This window comes from Euleptes europaea, chromosome 18 (assembly GCF_029931775.1).
Source record: "Euleptes europaea isolate rEulEur1 chromosome 18, rEulEur1.hap1, whole genome shotgun sequence".
NCBI lineage: Eukaryota > Metazoa > Chordata > Lepidosauria > Squamata > Sphaerodactylidae > Euleptes > Euleptes europaea.
The window spans coordinates 12,312,495-12,337,985 of record NC_079329.1 but is presented as its reverse complement, the minus strand read 5'-3'; the positions used below and the strand labels follow the sequence as shown (position 1 = coordinate 12,337,985).

The window sequence follows — 25,491 nt, the reverse complement described above, 5'->3', positions numbered from 1 at the left end:
GAATTTAAATTAATCTGCATATACAGATTGATATCTTGCACTTCTATTAAAGAATTACAATTAGAGGTACAGGACTGAGGAAGTTGGCTCCATCTAGCCCAGTCTTGGATCATCTCCAGGGTATGGTTCCATTTTGATGTTTAGTTTTTGTTCTTGATATTTGTTGTCGTTTACGATGGTTGTGAGACGACATATAATAGCATGGCCCATGCTAGGTTACTACATTTGTAGATTTGTATTCATAGACCTGCTGAAAATGTGGAGAATGTGTAATGCATGTTCCCACTCAATAAAGTGTTTGAAAATAAACTTGTATTTAGATGCATTTTACTTTAATTACATCAGTATTTTCATAACAAACAATACATGTGCTTAGGGGGTAAGGGTTTCTTTAACTAATCTAGTGGAAGAGACTCGAGTGCTAAAATCCACGGGTTAGGGGGCGCAAATTACTTGCCTTGCCCCAGGTGCTGACAACCCACGCTACGCCACTGGTTACGAGGGCCGGATATGACATAGATGTAACTTGGTTGGGCTGGGCCATGCCTCGCCAGCCCAGATCAGGACTGAGGGGCAGGACAGATGCCTCGGCTGGCTCGCGGGACGGATAAGAGCTCTCAAGGGGCTGGATCCGGCCCGCAGGACTTACGTTTGACACCACTGCTCTAGACGGTGTTGCAGTCCTGCTCAATGGCCAAGGTTTCCACTGGTTAAAGATCAGAGGTCGTTTCCTCATGCCAAATTGTGTCATTGAATATACCCTGCCCCCAACGCCAGACCCAGCCTTCCTTCCTTACAACTTGGAAGCCCCACCAATCTGGAAAATAACCATGAGGTTCCACGTCTACTTACCAGCCGTGGTTCCCAATTCAGTGTCACAGGCCGGAGACAGATGTGGCTCCAGGGCGGGAGAGACGGTGAAGCGAGAAAATCGCAGGGCGTCGACGAGGCTGGAATCGGCCCTCTTGGCTGTTGGCAACAATGCGGGGGCCATGGGCACTGGTGAGGACAAGAGAGTGTGGGTCTTGGCAGAATTGGGGTCAGACACCATGGAGACGTAGGATGGGTTCTGGGCCATCAAGGGGAAATCATCATCCCACTCAAAACTGCCACCTGAGTGGTGAAGGAAGAACAGGAAAGGTAAACAAGATGGCGGGCTCTCAGGCCACACTCAGGCCTCGACCTGAGCCACAGCTCAGCCTTTAGAGCCAGTCTTCTCCTTCAGGAGAAGGATTCTGAGCCTCCCAAAATATTCTCCTCACGTCTTCCTCACGTCCGCCACAAGTACATTGGATCCGTCTTGCAAGTTCTGTGCCTGGAATTCAATTTCCAGGGGCCCAATTCAGACTGGGATGGAATGGAGAGGGAGCTTCAGGGGAGGGGCTGTGGCTCAGTGGTGGAGCCTCTGCTCGGCATGCAGAAGGTCCCAGGTTCAATCCCCGGCATCTCCAGTTAAAGGGACTAGGCAAGTAGGTGATGTGGAAGACCTCTGCCTGAGACCCTGGAGAGCTGCTGCCAGTCTGAGTAGACAATACTGACTTCGATGGATCAAGGGTCTGATTCAGTATAAGGCAGCTTCATGTGTTCCTCCCTGCCCTACCCGGTTTTCCAGACGTGAAATGGACCTAAGGAGCCACTACATGTCCCATCAGTGAACTTACGTATTACCCATCAGTACATGTAAGTGTACTTAATGGGGCAAACAGCAGCAAGAATTCTCTCAGGGGCCGGTTCAGGTCAGGAAAATGGCGCAGGGAGAAGGCCGGAGCCCCCTCTTCTCACACACCCCAGTTTCCTGTGGCCTGGGAACTGTTCTGAGCACAAAACTCACAAGCTGTGCCTGATCCAAAATCTTGTTGGCCAACCTGAGGAGGAGGCAAGGGTAAAGTAGTAGGCCGTTGCATGTGCTGTCTTCGTTTTTACACCTGATGTGAAAAGTCCAAATCACTCCAGCCTTTGTTCCCTCCTGTCTAACTTGTTTTCATATTGTAATTGACTGCAGTGACAGAGAAAGGAAGAACCTAGGAAGAACCAAGACTTGCCAACCTCCAGGTGGGGCCTGGAGATTTCCTGGAATTACAGCTGATCTCCAGACTACAGAGGTCAGATCCCCTGGAGAAAGTGGCTGCTCTGGAGGACGAAATCTAGGGCATTATACTCCATTGAGGTCCCTCCCCTCCACAAACCTCACTCTGGCAACCCTAGAAATACCTGAAGAAGGGAGCTGTAGCTCATGACCACAAGCCCTGCCAGAAATTTTGTTAGTGCTACTGGCTCTTTTTCTCCTGGCAACCCTAGAAGAGCTTTTCTGGATCAGACCACAGTGGTCAACTCAGTGAAGGCCACAAACAGCATGAAGATAACAGCCCTCCTCTGCCATTTGTGCCCCCCGCCCCGCCCAGCAACTGGCATTGAGAGATATACTGTCCGAGAACATGAAGGTTCCATTTAGCTACCACAACAAACGGCCACTGACCGACTGCCCTCGCTATTTCCTTTCTGGTTAAGTTACTTCCTCTGGGGCAAAACGGTTGGGCTTCCTCATCTCCCACTGGTCATTCCAAGACTTGTCAGAAGGGTTGAAATGAGCCCCCCGCTTATTCTTTCCTCCTTCTCTCAATACTCACTGAAGCCATCCGCTGTTGGGAAGCTATCAAGCCCAGGTTCTGGGACTGCACCAGGAGAGGGGGATTCGCCATCTGGAGCTCCCTGTGAACTCAACTCATTGGTGGGTGTCTCCTACATATAGGAAATTATACAATAACGGTAAAACCCCATCCCTTTATTTTGGGCTTCTCCCACTATGGATCTGACCCCCCAACATTTTAACCCAGCATTTCTGTTGGTTTGTGAAATCTGGCTATTGCTTGTCACCTGCGTAGAAGACCCTCCTAGTGACAGTTTCAGCGGATTGTTATCATGGGACAGTCACAAAACGTTCTCTGGATGCTCAGGAGAAAACTGTCACCCCCTAGAATCCTGGCAAACAGTTTTTGTGAGGAAAGGGGAGGTCTGAGTATGGGTGGGACTCAACCAAGTCTAGAAGGTTGTGTGTGTTATGCGGGCAAGCAAGGAAGCTGAAGTCATTTATGCAGGGGAAGTTTGTGTTTGGTTTGCTGCACAGTTTTCTGATCCGAATTCTCAAATATCGTATGCATGAGGGCTTCCCCCTGCAAAGAAACTTCAGGTGTATCTTGTGATTAATTATGCATCCCCACTGAATCACCGAGCTTCCTCCCCCTGAAAACGCAGCCTTGTTGCAGTTTATTTGGAGGAGGCGGGTCAGCCCTTAAAAGGACTGCTCCCTGTCTGTGCATGTGCTTTTGCAAAGCTGGGTATTCCTCTCTACCTTTCTTCAACAGTTCCCTGCCAGGAGCTGCCTTCCAGCCTTTCTTCGGTTGGTGTCTTCCTGCACATTTCATGAAGGTTTCACTCCATGTTTTATATTTTGATTTGAGGGAAGGGGTTGGATGGGAGGGACAGACATGTGGAAGGGAGAAGCCAGAGTGGGCTTGGGAAGAGAAACCCGAAGTTAGGACTATGCATGAAAATGGCAGGGATTTGCCTCGCTCTTGCCTTGAAGCAGAATTTAAATTCGTTATAAAACAGCATCCCAGAACTACGGGGAAAGAACGAGGCAGGAGCAAAGAGACTTCTAAAGGTTGGTAAAACCATGAATAATGCAAAGGAAGCCTCAAAGCAGTCCAGCAGGGATTGCGAGCTAAATACCCCTGCAGAAAGGGCCAGAATGTCTGAGGTGGAGAGGACAGACCGGGATATGTGGAACCAGAGCTAAGGTGGCTGCAAGGACAGAGCAGGATGCTGGCTTAAAAGAAGGCCCTCAGAGAAGCCTCCTTCATCCCACTGAGGCCCCCAATGGACATACTCTCTGCCCTGCTCCTCAGAACTCACCTGATCGAAGAGGTAGACAGTGACGTCATCAAAGAAGGAGACCATCTTCCGCTTGCGGTCAAGCTCGGCAGCTGCCTCCTCAGCCGAGCGGGGTGACTTGAGGAGGCCGCGCAGATTACGGGCATCGTCGCTTTCGCTCACCACGATCGGGATGCTCCTCCCTCCACCTCCAGCCAAGCCTCCTTCCTCTTCCTCATCAGCGTCTTCCTCCTCCTCCTCCTCAGCTGCTACAGCGACCTCTCTCCCTCCCAATGTTGGCCCCTCCCCCAAAGCAGCCCCTTCCCAAAATGGCCCTTTCCTGCCTCCACCAGGTGGAGGAAATGTCTGCAAGGCCAGAGGGGGGAGCGAGAGAGACAACCTGGACAGCTTGGCTGGAGGCAGTGGTCCAGAGGTGAAGAGAAGAGAGAAAGGTAAATGGCATGGAAGCAAAGTAAAGAGGGAACAGTTGGAGTGAAAGAGACAGAAGGAGAGTTATTTCACTCAAAACTTGCCCTTAACATTCCTGCCCAAAATATACCTGCATAATACCTCTCCTACTGACTACCCCAAAACCTGATTAGGTTAATTGAAACATTAGCCTTAGGGGAGAAGGACATAAGAGAGCCCTAGGAAATTAGACCAAGGGTAGATCTAATCCAGAACATTCTCTCCAATGGGGGGCAGCGAGATGAAGCCAACTTTCTTCCCCCATCACCTGACCTGACCTCCATGAATTTGTCTAATTCCCTGTTAAGGCCACCTAAAGCAACAGCAACAAATTCCATAAATCAATTATCCACTGTGTAACATCATCTGCCATGAATTTGTTGCCAAGCAATTTCATCAGGTCACCTTGAGTCCTGGAATTAAGAGAGCAAGAAAATACATCTCTATTGTATGCCTCTCTCTTAGCCCCCCCCCCCAAAAAACCACCAAAGCTCCAAATACGTAGCTTTTCCTTGCATGGGAGGTGCCTCAACCCCTCTGATCCTCTCAGTGGCTCTTTTCAGCCCTTGGTTGATCAGGCAACCAGAACTGTATGCAGAATTTCAAAAGTGGCTGCAGCATAAGATTTGTGATACTAGGGACAGTGATACTGGTCATAGTTGCATGTTTTGTTTTTTTCACTCTGGAGGCATCCCTTACTCTTTTAATTACCAATACACAGAGATGGAGGCAGCCAAATAGCAACCCCTATTTGCTTTGTTTCTCCATCCCTTCCCTCCCCTTTCCCAGCATGCTTTGCTGATGCTTTAAATCAATAGCTCTGGGTTAAGCAACAAGAAGGGTCCTTCCCACTTGGCTGTTCGTCAGCTCCCCATAACTTCATCTTAGATGGGATCCCTACCTTTGATATCTTCTCCAGCTTGGGTTACAGGAACAACAGGTTCCTGCTCCTTTTTGGGGGGTTCAGCAGCCCTGTGACAGTCTTCTTGTGCATCCTGCAAGTCTTCCATATCAGACACAGTTATGTTTTGGGTCCCCATCTGGACTAGCTCCTCCCCTTCTTTCAGTTTCTCTTCCTCCCAATCTGGCTGCACCTCTTCAGGTTCTCGACTTCCCACCACATGCTGTTGATGCTCTTGTTGCTCTTCTTCCTCCTTCACATTATCCTCCACACTCTCCAGCTGTCTGGACTCCAGGGCATCTCCGTTGGGGCTTTCCTTTACCTCCTCCTCTACATCTGTCTCCTGCCCCTCCTCTGGCTCCAGTGTCCACAGCTTGATAACAGCCTGATCCTTCAATGGGGCAATGGGAGAAGGCGCCAATGTTGATATTCCCTGGCTACAGAGCAGGTTGCGCGTGACGTTTTCTTGCAACGTGACCAACAGTTGCTCCTTGCACACTTGTACCACAAATCCTCCATCCACAATGGTCTTCTCGGTGGGCTCATCCTCCTTGTTTCTAGCAGCTGGTGCCACAGTGGGCTCTGCTTCCCCATCGGAGAAGTAGGCAGAGTCACGGTGAGGCGTTGCTGGTCCTAAGCTCCTGCCTACATCTTCCTCTAGCTCCGCCCCTTCCTCACTCACTGACAAGGTAAGGTCACTGGTGGACTGGGAGATCGGAGTTGCTGGAAGCTTGTCTGAACCTTCTTCCACTTCTATTTCTTCCTCCTCTCCAGAAGCTGGTGGTGGTGGTTCCTCTTTGAATATGAACTCTGGTGAGAAGGTGCTTTCTGTTTCATAACCACTGTCACCAAATTTTTGCCCTGGAGAGGAGTAATAGGATGCTGGGCTGCAGACATCTGAGGAGCTGGTGTTTGAAGGAATGTCCAAGGAATCTACCGAGTCTAGGGTTCCCCTTTGCCGCTCTGGTGCTGCTGGGGAGAGGCTAAGGGTTGGAGGACCAGCAGAGAATCCATCAATGGCTTCTGGGAGAATAGCAATAGTCTCCTCATCGTTGGTCTCTGCCAGAGTAGACAATGGTGGTATCTCTATGGGAACGATCACATTGCAACATCCAGAGGACATAGCTGGGAAGGGCGATCCGGGCGGACGGGTACTTCCTCCACCTCTCTGTTTTGGGTAGTCGTGGAGTTCATATGTCTTCACAGCAGCACCCATAAGCGGGTCATAGAATTCACTGTGTCCTCCTCCATCACCATCGCAGTCCCTGGGGGGTAGCATAGGACAGTCAGAGAGCGAGCCTCGCTCCACTTTCAGCGAGGAGTCATCCTCAATGCCGTAGCTGTCACGATGAGGACGCTGTAGGGGCGGGCCATGGTTGCTCCAACCGCTCACCACATCCCCCCGAGGAATGGCACACGTGCAACGCACCCGGCTGCACAGCGGGCATGGGAAGAGGTTACGTCGCCCACCCCCAATGCTGCTCCCGCCGTCATCAGTACTGCTGCCAGAACTGTGGTCCTCCATCAATGAAGGTTCCTGTTCCCATGATGGAGACCCCTGGAACTCTGAGGGATCCCCAGCCAGCGTCTCCCCTGCCCCTCGTTCTTCCATCATCTCAGCATCCCAGCTACGCTGCTGATCCTCCATTTCTCGATACACAGTGAGGAGAGACTCAGCCAGGAACGCCTCACCCCCCGCAGTCGGAGTCTCGGTCAGCGACGTCTCTTGGATCTCGCCATCTGCGCGGAACGGGTTGCTGTCACCGCCACCGCTGGCCAAGAAGGGGTTAGTATTGGACTGCTCCTGTGGCCGATAGGGGGCACTGTGGCAATCCCAATCTGAGGGGAAGAGGGGCTGGGCTGGGGAGCCAGGGCTGGGGCCGCAAACAGGCCCCTCACCGCCACCGTGGTCTTCCAGGCGGATGTAATACTCGCTGCTGACTGAGGGGCTGCGGGCGCTGATGACCGGAACCACGCTGGGAGTCTCGAGGCTGTGCCCACGCTGTGATGCTTGTTCATAGAAAGGATTGCCCCCAGGCACCGCTAGCCCCCCGTTGCTGGAGGGATACTCTGGCGGTGCCGAGGAAGGCCCTTTCCATCTTCCCAGACGGGCCTTTTCCCACATGTATTCAAAGTTCAGCCCCCCACTGCTTTCCGTCACTGTAAGAATGTCATCCATGTCACCACCATGGAACCCGTCCAGTAGTGGGTAGGCCGAGATCTCTTCTGACGGGCGCCGGTGGCGTGCAGAGGAAGAGGAGGCAGGTGGCGGCGAGGAGGAGCGCTTGGGTTTCAGGGCGCTCCAGCGCCACTCAAAGCTCTCCTCCGCCTGAGCGTTGGAGCGCTCGTTCAACAGGTAGCTCACCTGCAGATGTAGCTCTTCCATAGTTGGGCGATGGGAAGCCGGGAGCCAGCAAGACTGCATCACCTCATACCTACAGCAGGGCAGGGATGGAGGAAGGATAGAGGAACAGTCGGAAAAAACAGGCAGAAACAGGAGAAAAAAAACAGCTGGGGTGGGAGAAACAGCCTGAAAGAACAGCAGGGGGATGGGAGGGGAAACACTGGGACCTTGAAAACAAATAGAAAACAGATTCAGAGTGGCAGTCAGAAGGGAACAAGAAGCAGAAACAATGCCAGTGACCTCGAAAAGAACCGGTAAAGATGGGAAACAGGTGGAAAATAAAAGGAACCTGAAGACAAGAGGGACAAAGGCAAGAACTATGTGTGGGGAGGATGTTAAACTGGGTAGAAAGAATATATATTAATAATAATATATATTAATAATATATATACTAAAATATAATTTTATAGAAGCGCTAAGTAAAGGTTAAAAATATTTAAAAACATTAAAATAGCACAATGGCATTTCCTAGGGTTAATCTCTGTAACCACATCCCGAACGTGTTTCGGCCTATTGGACCTTCATCAGTGGTCAATTAAAACCCATGTTAAGCCTGCGCACATTTACAGAAATAAATACATAAATACCTAGGAGCACGCCGAATATATTGGGTGCTGTGGAACACAGGCAGGATGCTGCTGCTCTACTAGGTTGATACCTGCACACATAGTATATGAGAGGCATATACTAACCAGTACTACAGCTAGAGCCCTGACCTGGATGGCCCAGGCTAGCCTGATCTCGTCAGATCTCAGAAGCTAAGCAGGGTCAGCCCTGGTTAGTATTTGGATGGGAGACCACCAAGGAATACCAGGCTTGCTGTGCAGAGGAAGGCACTGGCAAACCACCTCTCTGTTAGTCTCTTGCCATGAAAACCCCAAAAGGGGTCGCCATAAGTCGGCTGCAACTTGACGGCACTTTACACACACACTATAACTAGAACCAATCTGACCAGATGTTTGAGTAACTGGTAATAGATTTTACAACCTATACACATGCCTGGTTGGGTTTGAACTGTTTGTATATGTATGTATGTATTTCTGTAAGTGTGTGCAGGCTTAACATGGGTTTTAATTAACCACTGATGAAGGCCCAGTAGGCTGAAATGCGTTTGGGATGTGGTTACAGAGATCAACTCTAGGAAATGCCATTGTGCTATTTTAATGTTTTTAAATATTTTTAACCTTTACTTAGCGCTTCTATAAAATTATATATTTTTTCTTCCATGAGGATGTTAAACTGAACATTTGGAAAGTCAGGGGGAAGCCAGAAAGTCGGAAGGACAAGCAGAGATGAAAACCCACAATAAAGGAAGAATCGCTGAAGCAGCGGAACAAGTAAAAAGGTGCAGAGTGCTGTCAGAAATACGAAATGTCAGGAGACAGCTGTAAGATGATAACCAACAGCAGCAGAAAGGATAGGCAGAAGACTAAGGGAAGACCCATCACTCTGCGTTATGCACAATATGCACATGTATAATTCCAGGTTCAAACCCTGGGATCTCCACTTAAAAAGATTCCCAGAGAGAAAGCGCTAGGGAAAATTCTACTTGGAGAAAGCCTGCCAGGGCTCAGTGTGAGCCTGCAGAAATTTCGAGAGCAGAGACGAAATTCACCAAATGTTTGGTGAATTTCGTCTCTGCTCTCAAAATTTCTTCTTCTTCAGAAGAAGAAGAGTTGGTTTTTATATGCTGACTTTCTCTACTACTTAAGGGACACTCAAAGCAGCTTACAATCACTTTCCCCCCCACACACAACAGACACCCTGTGAGGTAGGTGGGGCTGAGAGAGCTCTACAGAGCTGTAACTTGCCCAAGGTCACCCAGCTGGCTTCATGTGTAGGAGTGGGGAAACAAATCCAGTTGACCAGATTAGCCTCCACTGCTCATGTGGAGGAGTGGGGAATCAAACCTGGTTCTCCAGATCAGAGTCCCCTGCTGCTCCAAACCCCCACTCTTAACCACTACACCACATTGGCTCTCAGGCTGCAAGAACCGTGGCAACCTCAAAATAAGTGGAGGGGGCCATGACTAACAGTTATGCCCTAACTCACACTTTAGTACCACAGCTGTAACATCAATCCCAATGGCTGTTTTTTTGAGGTAAAATTGCACATCAAGAGATCATACCCCCCCCCAAATGACCATGTGTGGTTTAGCACTCAGAAATATAAGAATTCTTGGGAAATGTTCCGCCAGACAGAGAACAAGTGGTCAGCATACCAGGAAAGCAGAGGAACAGCCTGAGAAAAGTAGGACAGTTCATAAAACAAGGTCGTAATTAAAGAGGTACCACTGGGAAAGCATTGTAGAAAGAGCATCTCTCTAAGGTTATATCTACATGACAAAATAATATCGGTCTACATGTTATGGCTCTTACTCCCGCTACCCCGAAGAATCCTGGGAAATGAAGTTTGTTTCTGAGCTTCTGCACAAAGTTACAGTTCCAAAGATTCCTTGAGGAAGAGGGCATAAGTATTGAACCAGTTTGTCTAGATATGCCCTTAGAAGAATATTTACAAACTCAGAAAGGACATCAATAGCCAAAAGAAAGGGACAGCCTCTAGAAGGACAGTTCGGAAAATACAAAATCCAGCAAGAAAATTCACAGACCGCTAGCATAGCTGAAGTGACCTCAGAAGAACAGGGCAGGAAAAGGTAAAAAGGTGCATTGCAAACATCTGTCAGAATGACAGTAGAGGCAGAGAAACGGGTGATTGGTCAGAGGAACAGTAGGAGGAACAGAGAGAGGGAAGAATGGAAGAACATTAGGAGAAACCGGGACGCTGAGAAGAACAACCTTAATGCACAGCACAACAACCTGGAGAGAAAAGAAGATCAGACTACCCAGGAGACCATCACGGATGTCTCCAACGGAGGAGATTCAGGAGGAAGACGTCTCGGCTTCCGGGTTTCACCTTCTTTGCACCAACAGACCACAGCAAGCGGTGTTGGTGTTTTGCAAGACTCACCAGTAGTCCGAGTAGGGAAGCTTAAGGCGTGGCTTGGCTAGCTTCATCTGCTGCTCTTTGACGACAAAAGTTAACACCTCTTCATCAGAGAGGTGCCTGTAGGGCTGGGAGCCAAACTCAAAAAGCTCCCAAATGGTCACCCCCATCGACCTGCCAACAGCACAAACGAGAGAGAGAGACAATTAAGGGTCCAGCCCAGATACGTAAACCATGAAGGGTTAAATAGGCCAAAAAGAATAAAAATATTTTGCAGCTGAAGGGAGGAGCCGTGGCTCAGTGCATCTGCTTGGCATGCAGAAGGTTCCAGGTTCAATCCCTGGCCTCTCCAGTTAAAGGGACTAGGTGAGTAGGTGATATGAAACACCTCTGCCTGAGACCCTGGAGAGCCACTGTCGGTCTGAGTAGACAAGACTGACACTGACAGGCCAAGGGTCTGATTCTGTATAAGGCAGCTTCATATGTACGTATATATATGTTCTATAGGGGTGAGTTTTTGGAGTGCCACCTATAAACTTCCCCATTGATCCCCACAGAAAAAAAGGTACCCTGCCCATGAACACCAAGATAAAGCACAGGAATCTGTTTTCGATACAAAGGTGAGTCCTGGATTATTTCAAATATTGATTCTGGCACTTAAATTATTAACTGAAAGAAGGTTAAGTATTAAGTTGTCAAATCCTTTATGTACCCTGTTTTCCTTTTCGCAAAGTCCTAAGCCCAAAATCATTTCTACAATGCTTTTGAGCTTACATTGTAAGGAAGGTGATGTGCAAATATTGGCATGGCAATACAGATACAAAATAAATATGTACGGACTTCCAAGAAACCTTTGGCACAACCTGTTTTGAGTGAAATGAAGCCTGAGTACCTGTAAGTGGAATGGAAACACATTCCTCCCATTTATCCCCACCTTCATCTCTCTCCTCTTCCTCTGTTTTCTCTGCCATGTCAGAAATCAGACTGTAAGCTCCTTAGGGCAGGGCCCCAAGTGACACACACTTTGATGGTGCTATATGGTTATGTTGTGTTGTTTTATACTCTGACCTGGATGTCCCAGGCTAGCCTGATCTCATCAGATCTCAGAAGCTACTTGGATGGGAGACCATAAAGAAATACCAGGGTTGGCTCTGGTTAGTACTGGGATGGGAGACCACCAAGGAATACCAGGGTCGCTATGCAGAGGAAGGCAAAGGCAAACCACCTCTGTTAGTCGCTTGTCTTGAAAACCCTACTGGGTTGCTATAAGTCAGCTGCAACTTGACAGCACTTTACCCAACACATATTACATTATGTTACATTATATTATATGATATTATAAAGTAGGGATGTTGTTTAATTAGTCAGATATCAATATTAATGTTGGTAAGCAAATTCAAGCTAGAGGTTGAGGATCTTAAAGCCACCTTGGTTTCACATAAGAACATAAGAAAGGCCCTGCTGGATCAGACCAAGGCCCATCAAGTCCAGCAGTCTGTTCACACAGAGGCCAAACACCTTGGGCCCAGCTGCCTAGGGTTGTGAGAATTCCCAACAAGGCCCCCCTCCACAGGCACCTACCAGACGTTGCTCTCCTTGGTTTGATCCACCACAATGAGGTTGCCGTGCATCTCATCCAGCAGCTCCGGGGCGACCCAGCGCAGAGGAATCCAGAGCCGGTCGGGCGTGATGTAATAGTCCTCCTACAAAATCAAAGTCAGAATCGACGCTGGAGCAGAACTGAAGCCAATGTCTTCCTGAGGAGTAACGCTGTGCATATTATCAACAAACAAATGCAGGCCATTCGGTTACAGCAATGTTAAGTAATAAAACTACCTAGAACTGCCTTGCGGGGACCAGAGCCAGATTCAGGTTTGATGAGGCCCTAAGCTATTGAAGGTAATAGGGCCCTTTATATGTCCAGCTGTCCTTTGTCAACAACAAATTGTCGCTGTTTTTTTGTGTTGAATATATGCTACATGGTAATTTATGGACCTAATAGGTATCTAAAGCCATTTGCACATAACAAAATATGTATTTTATCAAAGTCCATGCAGAATGTAGGCCCCCTATATATAGAAATGAGCAAACCAGTGATATTTTAGGGAGCAGGCTAGCAGGCGGGGCCCATTACTTACATCATAGGAGCCTACACAACACAAAACACTGTTGCTTTATGTAGGTTTTATTTTATTTGGTTTTTTATCTTATATTTTGGAAATGTACATCCAGGTTTTTTTTTACTTTTAATTTTTTGGGGCCCCCCAAGAGAGTGGGGCCCTAAGCTATAGCTTGTTTAGCGTATACGTAAATCCGGCACTGGCGGGGACTAGTGGCCCACCCCCTCACCTTGTAGTTGTTGTGTGAGAGGCCGTAGTCACCAACCCGCACGGTCAGGTCTGAGGTCAGCAAGCAATTCCGAAGTGCCAGATCGCTGTGGAGGGATAAAAATTCCCCTGGTTAGTAACACTTGGAAACGCTTAATGTGGGAAGAAGGGGGAATGGAGGACCGGCACTCTCTCACACAAACTTTCCTTATTAAAAAAAAAAAAAAAAGCACTTCAATGAACAAGGAAGAACAGAGAACATTTTCTCTTCCCTTGGAGGACTGAGAATCTGTTTTGGAAAGACACCTCCCTACTACTTGAGAGACTCCGTCAGACATCCCTCTTCAACTCTGTTACCCAGTCACACTTCTAGCTGTGGCCAATTTAGCCAAATTTTCCTGTCACAGAACCAAGGCATCTGTGCTCTTGACCACACACCATATTTGAAGCCATCACAATCTACTTTTAGTCTAGAGAAACCAGGAATTCTGGAGGGGCTCAGTGGAAGAGCCTCTGCTTTGCATGCAGAAGGTTCCAGCTCCAATCCCTGGCATATCCAGTTAAAATGACCAGGCAGTATGTGACGTGGAAGATTCCCACCAGAGACCCTGGAGAGCAGCTGCCAGTCTAAGCAGACAACTCTCATCTTGATGGAGCGATGGTCTGGTTTAGTATAAGGGAGCTTCATGTGTGCAGATCCTAAACCCTCCTGAGCTTTCAGACTGGTCCGCATTTCCTTCCTAAAGTACCCAGGGAGCCTTATTTTCCAGCCTCCGCCCCTACCTGTGGATGTAGTTGTTTTTATGGAGATGTAGCACTCCCAGCGTGATCTCGTAGGCCATGCGCTGTAGTGTGCTGAGATCACGGGTAAGCAGATCAGGGGTCATCCCATCCGCTTTGCGCTGGGCTCGAAGGTAGCGTTTCAGGTCTCCCTGGAAGGGTGGGGAGAGGAATTGGGAGAAGTCAGCAAATCTAATGCCAAGCTGCCAGTAAGTCCAGGAAGATCATCCAACATTTAGCACATTATAGTTTCTACACAGCACCACAACAATGGTCGTTTATGCATGGGAGTTTTATCTGGGTTTCGATGCTTGCTTGACCCACACTTTTCTGTTGCGAATCCAAAAATCGCTATGCACCAGCATTAACCAAGCTCAAATCAGGAAGCATTTGAGTCCCCGCCCCTTGAAACTCTGCTTTGTAATTGGCTGTAGTGCTTTCTGTGAAAGAAATGTCACACACACACACACACACACACACACACACACACACCTGTCGCAAGCTTTGATTTATGCATGGAGATTTAATCCGGGCTGTTCTCAGGACAGATTGAAGAATTGGGTTATTACAGGAATGGGAAGACCAGGATTTGCCAGGGCTGGGCACAAGGTCATCTCTAATGGACGGAAAACTCATGCATAACTCCAAGGAACATCCGAGTCAGACCAGGGGCAAACGTGAGTGAAAGTACCCATGCATAAACAACCACAGATAAACAACAAGCGTTGCAATTAAATAATCCCCCTTCATGGCAAAGTGAGTGGGCTGTACTGACCAACATAGCAGCACAAGGGGGTAACTCAAGGAACAAGGTGTGGTTTTGGCATACCTGGGGGGTGTCCAGGTGTGTGAAAAAAATGTTTTTAGCTCAGCAGCCTTTTCCAGAGGGAGATTACTCACATTCCGGGCTACTCAAGTATTTAGCAAATCACAAGCCAAATTACCCTAGCTCTGTTTCTCCTCAGGAGCAAAACAGCTCGGCATATTTCACAAGAAGGACTGAGTGATAGACAGCCAGAAAGGGTGACTAATGAATGGATGGATGAACAATTTATTGCTCAACCTGATAACCACAACTATAATGAATATTCAAATGTGAAACTCAAATAGACAGAAATACAACCATGCAGAAAAGGTGTTTCAAACACTACCCACGACTACAATTCAAATATCACCCAAATATGACTTATGTACACTCTCACCATTCTTTCTTTCATAACCAGTTTCTCTCGCACACCACAAAATAGAAAACTCATCAAAAAAATCAAATTCCTATGTCAAGTCTCAGCATATTTCGTAATCAATATCTTCAGTCTCCAAATTCAACCTATGATTGTCTGGTGAGGTATTTTCATACATGTATTCAGAAGCTGGCCCTGACCTGGGATGGCCCAGGCTAGCCTGATCTCGTTAGATCACAGAAGCTATGCAGGGTCAGCCCTGGTTAGTATTTGGATGGGAGACCACCAAGGAATACCAGGGTTGCTGTGCAGAGGAAGGCACTGGCAAACCACCTCTGGTAGTCTCTTACCATGAAAACCCCAAACAGGGGTCGCCATAAGTCGGCTGCGACTTGACAGCACTTTACACACACACACATTCAGAAGCTGCAGACTATTTGAAATGAGGGTTTCCCGCAAAGAAATTCCCAAAACAATATTTGGGATTCAGGGGGATTTCTGCAACAAGATGGAAAATCTAGATTTTGAGATGAGGTGTTTCTCAACACAAATTCAGTAGCAGATGTTTCAGGAGGGTAGTGGGAAATAACCGCCACATTATAAGTGTTCTTTAAATGCAGCCACATACCATTGAAGACCAGTTTGGATAGGGGCTGTGGCACTAGGCAGGGAAGTTAATTCTTACTCTCTCTCACACACACAGTGCTGGCTGGATAGAAACCTCTCCAGCACCCTAGGGGCTTCCACAACACAACAAATAATCATGGGGGGTCTATCCAGAAAATGGCATGGGGGGAGGATTCTCCCATTCCAATGCCTTGGCACTGATCCAAATCCACACCACTGCTTTTAAACAAAAATAATGACATTTGGCAATCCCATGATCGATAGCCAACAACATAGAATCATAGAGTTGGAAGGTACCACCAGGGTCATCTAGTCCAACTCCCTGCACAATACAGGAATTTCACAACTACCTCCCCCACGCACCCTCAGTGACCACTACTCCATGCCCAGAAGATGGCCAAAATGCCCTCCCTCTCATGAACTGCCTAAGGTCACAGAATCAGCATTGGTGACAGATGGCCATCTAGCTTCTGCTTGAAAACCTCCAGGGAAGGAGAGCTCACCACCTCCCGAGGAAGCCTGTTTCACTGAGGAACTGCTCTAATTCTTCCTAATGTCTAGAAGAAAACTCTTTTGATTTAATTTCAACTCGTTGGTTCTGGTCCAACCTTCTGGGGCAACAGAAAACAACTCGGCACCCTCCTCTATGTGACAGCCCTTCAAGTATTTGAAGATGGTTATCATATCCCCTCTCATTCTCCTCTCCGGGCTAAACATACCCAGCTCCTTCAACCTTTCCTCATAGGACTTGGTCTTATATAGCTGAGCCATAAGTTGTCAAATCTCCACATGCAAAGCTGATACCTGAGTTAGGGAGAGAGGCCCGAGAGGATATTATTTCCCAAAACAAATGTGAAACCAGAGAACTGGAATAAGATTGGTTTTTCCAGCTCAAATGCATTTTGGGGTTTTTGTTTACTCACCAGCTGACAGAATTCCATGATAAGCAAGAAGGGGATAGTCTCCGTACACAGGCCAAGGCATTGCAAAATGTTTGGATGTTGGAGGCTTCTTGAGAGCAAGGGACGGATGGACAGAGAGAAGGAAAGAGGAGAGAAGAAAAGAAACAATGCTTGTTACCTCTTCATTTTGAGTTGGTTTGGTCTCACTCTCAGTCACTTCCCTCCTTCCTGACAAACGGGGTGCCTTTCAGGCTTGTGCCTTTGTATGATCCCCCAAAGTTAGGGTTGCCAGGTCCCTCTTCGCCACCAGCAGGAGGTTTTTGAGGCGAAGCCTGAGGAGGGCGGGGTTTGGGGAGGGGAGGGACTTCAATGCCATAGAGTCCAATTGCCAAAGCAGCCATTTTCTCCAGGGGAACTGATCTCTATCGGCTGGAGATCAGTTGAAATAGCAGGAGAACATTATGGAAACAAGGAGACATTCCAGATTTAGATAAATGGCAACAAAAAATGGATGAATTTGTTGTGATGGCCAAATTGACCAGTATGTTGAAAGAGAAGACGACAGAAGAATTCCAACAGAATTGGGAAAGCTATTTTGATTATGTTAAACAAAAAAGATAGATTGCTATTTAGATTCTTTACTTAGGACAGAAGGAATTTGTACCTAAAATGTAGAATATAATGACAATGTACAAGATGTTTTCAAATGTAAGATGAAATAGACTCCCCGAAGGAGTATAAACTGTGTGAATGTATGTGTAATTGTTTGTTTGTTTGTTATATATATAAAAAGAAATAGCAGGAGATCTCCAGCTAGTACCTGGAGGCTGGAAATCCTACACAAAGTACACCCTAACTTCCTTTCTTCCTTGTACAGAAATTCTTGTAGGCTTCTACTGCATGTTACAGATTAGAGCAACAGCTCTGTTTTCCCACCCTTTTCTTTTAAAATAAAAATCCTGGCTGGATAAATATACCCAGTGCTCCAGCACACAGGTGAGAATCCAAGAAGAAGGTCTACACAATCACACAAGCGGTCGTTAAAAGGGATTTTTAAAAAGCAGCCATTTAATACCCGTGTGGGAAAAGCATTGAGCCTCGCCAGAGTGAAAGCTCGTCTTTGATTTGGGGAAGTTAAAAGGTTAAAATATATGGGAAGAACTTTTGCCGGCGGAATTCCCATTACAGCAGCACAACAAACTCGACACGTTCTGCATTGGGTACTACTGAAGTCTAACCTAAATAATCTTTGCCTCAATTCTTCACTGCCTGGCCCCTAGGGTTGCCAGGTCCCTCTTCGCCACCGGCGGGAGATTTAGGGGGTGGAGATTTTAGGGGTTTAGGAGCCTGAGGAGGGCAGGGTTTGGGGAGGGGAGGGACTTCAATGCCATAGAGTCCAATTGCCAAATTGGCCCTTTTCTCCAGGTGAACTGATCTCTATCGGCTGGAGATCAGTTGTAATAGCAAGAGATCTCCAGCTAGTATCTGGAGGTCGGCAACCCTACTTGCCCCTACTGTTTATTTCAGTTTCTCCCATTTCTTACCGATACGGCTGGGCCTCTGACAAGAATTTCCTCTGCTCCAGCGGTCCAGAGCTCACCCGCAATTCTTTTACTACTACCTGTGCGGGGGTGAAATCCGAGAATATTTCACCCAGAATAACCTGTGAAACAGAAGGAGATTGTAAGAATATGATGTGGGTAGCATATATGCAATAATATGATTAATCTCCTTTCTTGCTTGCTTAAGATGAACAGAATAGTCAGCATTGTTTAAAAGGTATATTTTAATTGCATTATATTACTTACAGAAATGTTAAAACATATATTACATGTATTATGTATGATTAACAATGTACTGCGAAATTTATTTTACATAACGGTAATAGATGACTGGGGAAGGCACTGGCCAACCACCCCGTAAAAACAAAGTCTGCCTAGTAAACGTCGGGATGTGACGTCACCCCAAGGGTCAGGAATGACCCGGTGTTTGCACAGGGGACCTTTACCTTTAATAGAAAGTATAGGGGTTAATGTCTCTTTCCTTCCATTTTTAAAAAATAATTAAAAATTACAATCTAGAATAAGATAGAAGGTACAAAATGAATCAGATTCGCCCAGAGAAATACATGTTAACTGGCAGATTATGAATGTATTGTTATGTGTTTTGTATTATGAATCTATGTGGTGTGAATTGTAGTAATTGTTTTGTATTATGTGTTTGATGTTTTTTATTTGAGTTTTGAAAATAAATTTTTTAACTAATATGATGTGAGCTTTCCATATTCCCCATACTATGCCATTTTCTGGGATAAATCCAACTCTGGTAGGCAGAGAGAAAAATCTGGATGCCCATCCTTCAGCCCCTCACATAAGAAGATCTGAAGAAGTTCTCCCTCACCTTTCCAAACCAGCCATTTCCAATCTCCTGCAGATAACTGAGGTGTTGTCTGCTGAGACCCAGGTGTTTCACCAGATCTGAAAGGATGACACATGTTTTCCGGTTAAGGAGCGCTAAGGACATCAAGCAGGGCCCAAAGGGCTACTTCTCATTAAGACTCCAGGCCTGCTCTAAGCCCCCAAAGCTACTGGAGAAAATGGTGGGGTAAAACAAGCTAGAGAGATTTATGAAGACCTTGGGAACCAAAGCGGCTTCCATACTAGGGTTGTCAACCTCCAGGTACTAGCTGAAGATCCCCTGCTATTACAACTGATCTCCAGTTGATAGAAATCAGTTCCCCTGGAGAAAATGGCCGCTTTGGCAATAGGACTCTATGGCATTGAAGTCCCTCCCCTCCCAAAACCCCACCCGCCTCAGGCTCCGCCTCCAAGACATCCTGCCAGTGGCAAATAGGGACCTGGCAACCCTACTCCATACCGAGGCATGAAAAGATGTCCTTACTGTTGCCAGGTCCCTCTTTGCCACTGGTGGGAGATTTTGGGGGCAGAGCCTGAGGAGGGCGGGGTTTGGGGGAGAGAAGGGACTTCAATGCCATAGAGTCCAATTGCCAAAGCGGCCATTTTCTCCAGGTTAGGGTTGCCAACCTCCAGGTACTAGCTGGAGATCTCCTGCTATTACAACTGATCTCCAGCCGATAGAGATCAGTTCATCTGGAGAAAAGGGCTGCTTTGGCAATTGGACTCTATGGCATTGAAGTCCCTCCCCTCCCCAAACCCCACCCTCCTCAGGCTCCGCCCCAAAAGCCTCCCGCTGGTGGCAAAGAGGGACCTGGCAACCCTATCTCCAGGTGAACTGATCTCTATGGGCAGGAGATCAGTTGTAATAGCAGGAGATTTCCTGCTAATGCCTGGAGGTTGGCAAACCTAGGAGTCATGCTGGGCACACAATAGAGAAGGGACAGCGTGAAGGAGAAACTGAGGCAGCCCTTAGAGGGAGGGAGGGAGGGCACAGGACAACAGACTGTGGCAAGCAGCGCAGGACAAGAATCTAGTCAGAAGCTACTGACATTCCCCCCCTCCCACACACACAAATACACAAGAAATCTTACCAGTCTTGGGCATCTGTTGGTTGGAAGATGGGAGTGAGACCTCAGAGAGAGGCAAAATATAGACATCTGGGATGGACTGGGAGGAGGAGGTCTCCTCAGCAGGTGGTGTGTACTCTCCAGAATATTCCTCTCCATCAGGGTTCTCAAACTCCTGCCAACAGACAGAAGGTGGTTGTAAGGTTGACACAAAAAGAAGGTCTGAGGCCACAAGGGAGGCCTTTGCACATTGCTGGATGTGTGTTTATACTAAATACATCCTATCCTGCCCTTTGAGGGCTCATACTCCCAAGTGACTTTGTTCAGGTTGAGTGTGGGATCTGGAGGATATCTACAAGCTTTGGAATGCTCCAGAATGCCAGTAGGTATAGTTTCACTTAGTAAACAGAATGCAAGCCATTATTCCTTTTATTAACCTGCCCATAGTAAAGGATAAGAAAAAAATTCTTACGAGGAAAGGTTGAAGGAGCTGGGTATTTTTAGCCTGAAGAGGAGAAGACAAGTGAGAGGTGATATGATAACCATCTTCAAGTACTTGAAGGGCTGTCATATAGAGGAAGGTTGTTCTCTGTTGCCCCAGAAGGTTGGACCAGAACCCACAGGTTAAAATTCAAAAGAGTCTATCTAAACATTAGGAAGAACTTTCTAACAGTTAGAACAGGCTTCCTTGGGAGGTGGTGAGCTCTCCTTCCCTGGAGGTTTTTAAACAGAAGCTAGATGGCCATCTGTCAGCAATCCTGATTCTATGACCTTAGGCAGATCATGAGAGGGAGGGCCTCTTGGCCATCTTCTGGGCATGGAGTAGGGATCATTGGGGGTGTGGTGGGGGAGGTAGTGGTGAATTTCCTGCATTGTGCAGGGGGTTGGACTAGATGACCCTGGTGGAAGGAAGGAAGGAAGGAAGGAAGGAAGGAAGGAAGGAAGGAAGGAAGGAAGAAAGAAAGAAAGAAAGAAAGAAAGAAAGAAAGAAAGAAAGAAAGAAAGAAAGAAAGAAAGAAAGAAAGAAAGAAAGAAATGCGCAACCTTCCCCAGCCCACTTCAGAAAATAGATAATTCCCATCCACCCCCATCCTCCCAGGATGGCTTACCTTGAAGCCCACATCACCGCGCTTACAGCACAGGCAGGTGAGGAGGAGGAAGATAAATGCCAGCAAGCCTGAGCAAGAGATCAGGACCACAGCATACGGAGGGGCCAGGGGACTCCGGCCTTGAGATAGGCCATCTAGGAGAAGACAAGAGACAGGAGAAGAGTAGGAATTCTTTAGAAACAGCCATTACCTTTGAAATCCTTCAACCTGGCCAAGGTACAGCTGATGGAGGGCAGATTTGGGGGGACGTATGTCCTTAAATCCCAAGATGTACAAAGATCTTGGAAATTTCAACGCACATGACTTGTTCAGTTCAGACGCCAGTCTTGAAGCACTCTGTGCTCCGTGCCTCTCTGATTTCTCATCTACCCTTACATCTATACTACCTCGGCAGCCCTGGCTGGGCAGAAAGACAGGATATAAATGTTACAAACAAAATAAAATATAAAATAGAAACATTCTTCTCTATATACTTTCAACCAAGGCTGCCTATACTGTCTGTGACTTCGGAGCATCTAAGCCAATGGCACAAATCCATCCAACTAATCATCCCCCACCAATATTTCTCCCTCTCTCCTGCTCCACAAATACCTCCTGTCTTTACCACCCATTTACCTCTTGCCTCCTTCCACACACATCCCTCCGTTCCCATTTAATCCATCTGTCGACCACTGGACATTTTTTTCTTTCACCCACTTTGAAATCCTGTATCTGTCCCACACACTGCCTTCGTCCAGCATTTTGGCACCTCAAAAACTAACACGTTTGTATTTTAGCATAACGTTTCATGGTCCACTTGATCAGATGCAAGAACTGACATACATTTTCCCAAAAGGCATCCAGGGAACTGTAGTTTGGTAAAGGTACTGCTAATTCTAGTTGCTTCACACACACACCCTCCAGTTCCCAGAGTCCTGTATGGACAGGGAATGACTATTAAAACAGCTTATGTCTGCGAGTTACACTGTTTGTTTCAAACTTTGAGGCTAGACTTGGCAGCCTCTCTCGGACTCCGACCTGATCTGAAATCTCCCTCTTCGGGATTCTTTTTGGGATGATTCCAATGGTTAAATACACATGGAAAAAAGTTGTGCCAGAAATTGACATCTACCGTACTTAGATTTTCCCAGAAAGATCTGTGAGAAGACACTAGCCCAACCTTCACTGGCTTCCACTATCAGATCTTTCCTGGCAATTCATATGGATTTTCAGTTCCAGTGTGTTAGCTCCATGGTAATGTTAAAAATATATATGAACAGAAGAAAACAAGCAGGTCGCCCGAGGGCCAAAACAGACGCAATGAAGATATTCAATGTTATGCTGTTACTAACAGATGCGCAGGACCCCAATCTAGACTGGGGCCACACAGGGGAGAAGGGATTTAACCCTCCAGTCCCAGTCCCCGCAAAATGGCATTAGCCACTAGCCCCTGTGGTATTATTAGCATTTTAAAGGGAAAACTCTTCTGAAAATAGTTTCAATAAGAAAAAAACTGTGTGGGAGTGAAGAGTGAAAAACTCTGCTCCCTTCCCTGGGAAAAACCTGGTCCTAACTAGGGTAGCACGACCCTATTATTTATATTTAAAAGACAAGCAAAGAGTCCTGATTTTTTCTTTTCTTTTGGTCACATCTGTTGTGACCCTAAGAGAGGCCCAGGGAAATAGTCTATGGGAACCAGTGGACTGTTTGCTAAGGAAGGGCCACCTTAGTTCTGTTATACATTTCTGCTTTCTCCTCTTGGACACTGTGGTAGGGTTGCCAACCTCCAGGTGGTGGCTGGAGATCTCCTACTATTACAACTGATCTCCAGGCGACAGAGATCAGTTCACCTGGAGAAAAATGGTCACTTTGGATGGTGGACTCTATGGCATTACACCCCATTGAGGTCCCTCCCCTCCCCAAACATCACCCTCCTGAAGCTCCACCCCCAAAATTTCCAGGTATTTCCCACCCAGAGCTGGCAATCCTACCCTGTGGCCTCAGTAGAGATGCCAGGTCCCTCTTTGCCATCGGCAAGAGGTTTGGGGGTGGAGCCTGAGGAGGGCGGGGTTTGGGGAGGGACTTCAATGTCGTAGAGTCCAATTGCCAAAGCGTCCATTTTCTCCAGTTGAACTGATCTCTATCGGCTGGAGATCAGTTGTAATAGCAGGAGATCTCCAGCTAGTACTTGGAGGTTGGCATCCTCAGGCGTCAGCCTCTTCTGACAAGCCAAGTGGCCCTGATTTAGCAGCCTACTGGATTTTTTGGCTGTATTTCTTTATGTGCACTGTCAAGAGAGCAAAGCATTAGGGCAAGAAAGGTTCAAGGCCTGCAGGGCTCCCTTAGCCCTAGACTGCCTTCTATAGCTGACATCAGAGCAGGTAAGCTAATAGCTGCCAGACATTTGTGGCACCTCTGAATGCCCAGGTCACATGATGACATTGGAACCCCCCCCCAAAAAAAAAAACCAAGCGTGGACCATATACTCATGTTAACACACATAGAAAAGGGAACAAAAGAAGAAAGAATGGTTTGGAAGGGACTGCACATAACAGAGAGCAAGAGACAAAAAAGACAGCTTTGATTATCGTTTTGGGGATAACTTCCCAGCTGTGCAAACATTTGGGGTAACGAACAGGGTTCTGAAGCCTCCAGCTAATAAGGAAAAGTATTCATTAGCTACCTTGTCAAAAATAGGTTTACACTTGTTTAATCCAACGGAGATGTGGATGAGACAGGCTTCGTGGCATATTTAGCAACTAGCACTTCTCCTAATCCAACGATGCTGGGAGGAACTAACGTTTGTGATTATTTACACAGCTTTTTTTCAAAAAGCAGGGATTCCCAGTCCTCATCTCATGCACACAAACACACTCCTAAGACTCATGAGCGAAACCTTTATTGTCCCCATTTTTCAGATAGAAAGCAAGGCCTCCGAGAGGCGGTTTAGCACAAAAATGCCCAGAAAGGGCAAGGTGGAGTGAGATTTGAACTCATCTTTTGCGGAGCCACCTCCAATGCTGTATCTAGCAGATGAGGTCATGTTGCTTACTTTTACTCATTCGTTCCCACTAATGTGTATACATTCATCCCCAGTTGTATGCATGCCAACATCTAGGATTGCCAGATCCCCCTCTGGCCACTGGTGGGGGGTAGGGTTGCCAGATCCAGGTTGGGAAACTCCTGGGGATTTGGGGATGGAGCCTGGGGAGGACAGGGACCTTACAGCCCACCTTCCAAAGCATCCATTTTCTCCAGGGAGACTGATCTCTGTAGTCTGGAGATGAGCTGTATTTCCAAGGGATCCCCAGGTCCCACCTGGAGGCTGGCAGCCCTAACTCTTCTCCACACAAACACACATATATACATGCTTCACGCCTTCTTTCTTATTTTGGCCCATCTTAAAAACTCCTTCCACCCACCAAACCTTTTCCCTATCCACCCTATTAAACCACTCTTCTCCACCTCACACCCTGGCCCCAACCCTTCCTCCAGGCCTTATACACACCCCTTCACATGAACACATGAAGTTGCCTTATATTGAATCAGACCCTCAGTCCATCAAAGTCAGTATTGTCTACTCAGACCAGCAGCAACTCTCAGGCAGAGGTCTTTCACATCACCTACTCCCTTTAACTGGAGATGCTGGGGATTGAACCGGGGACCTTCTGTATGCCAAGCAGATGCTCTGCCACTGAGCTAGGGCCCTTCCCCTTCGTGCGGCCACAAAATTCTCCCACTAAACCTTATGCAAATTGAGTCATGCCACTCTCCCCCAGATGGCTGTCAGACCAAACACAGCTTCCTACTATATTCTGGGTGCCACCGACCTCCCTCACACCCACTTCACACAAACACACACATACACACACACACCTGGCTTTCTTCATACACAAACATGAATTCCACAGATCCATGTTCACGTGCTAATTATAGACTGCACCATGTACAAAAAAAGAAGAATCTCCCCAAATAACTTCTATTTTTGTTTCTCCTTTGGCTTTCAGGCTTTGCCAGTTCTTAATCCTGCAGAGGGGAGAATCGTAGAAAAAAACCCACCAACCTGCAACCCTGGCTGCTGGCTCACACATCTGACGAAAGCCAAGAACGATTAATTTGCTCCGTATAGGAATCCCAACCCTCCCTTGAGAAGAGAATTTATAGCCCAGACGTTGCCGCTAATGTCTTGTCTGGGAAGACACCCCCCCTCCAAGTCTACCACTGTACCCACCGTGAACATAAAAGTGATAGGGGGGAATGTCAGGTTTTGGGCAGGTAACCCACACGTACACAAACAGGTGGCCACAGATGGAGGGAGAGGTTGTCAGATGAGAGAAGGCAGAGGGATGGTTGCTCACAGGCAGAAGGGAGACCACACGACCTGCCAAGACTCACCGTTTTCCGAAGGCGCTGCCAAAGCTTTCTCCGGGTTGAAATACGACATGGACGCAGCCAGAAGAAGGAAGGGGCCTGGTCTTAGCATCTTAGGGGGAGTCTGGAATCATGGATGGGG

General features: G+C 47.3%; 1 protein-coding gene across 1 annotated transcript in view; it reads right to left on the bottom strand.

The window, feature by feature from the left end:
• Positions 1–25,491, bottom strand: part of LMTK3 (lemur tyrosine kinase 3) — a 29,155-nt gene extending 3,664 nt beyond the window's left edge. The window contains exons 1-14 of the mRNA XM_056864254.1: positions 25,374–25,491; positions 21,000–21,133; positions 19,915–20,065; positions 18,807–18,883; positions 17,951–18,069; positions 16,428–16,512; positions 13,700–13,848; positions 12,939–13,023; positions 12,171–12,292; positions 10,614–10,763; positions 5,240–7,674; positions 3,913–4,283; positions 2,628–2,739; positions 853–1,113 (exon numbers count right to left, since the gene is read on the bottom strand). Of these exons, the coding sequence (XP_056720232.1) occupies positions 853–1,113; positions 2,628–2,739; positions 3,913–4,283; positions 5,240–7,674; positions 10,614–10,763; positions 12,171–12,292; positions 12,939–13,023; positions 13,700–13,848; positions 16,428–16,512; positions 17,951–18,069; positions 18,807–18,883; positions 19,915–20,065; positions 21,000–21,133; positions 25,374–25,461 (4,339 nt within the window). The 5' untranslated portion in view covers positions 25,462–25,491. The remainder of the gene's footprint in view (positions 1–852; positions 1,114–2,627; positions 2,740–3,912; positions 4,284–5,239; positions 7,675–10,613; positions 10,764–12,170; positions 12,293–12,938; positions 13,024–13,699; positions 13,849–16,427; positions 16,513–17,950; positions 18,070–18,806; positions 18,884–19,914; positions 20,066–20,999; positions 21,134–25,373) is intronic.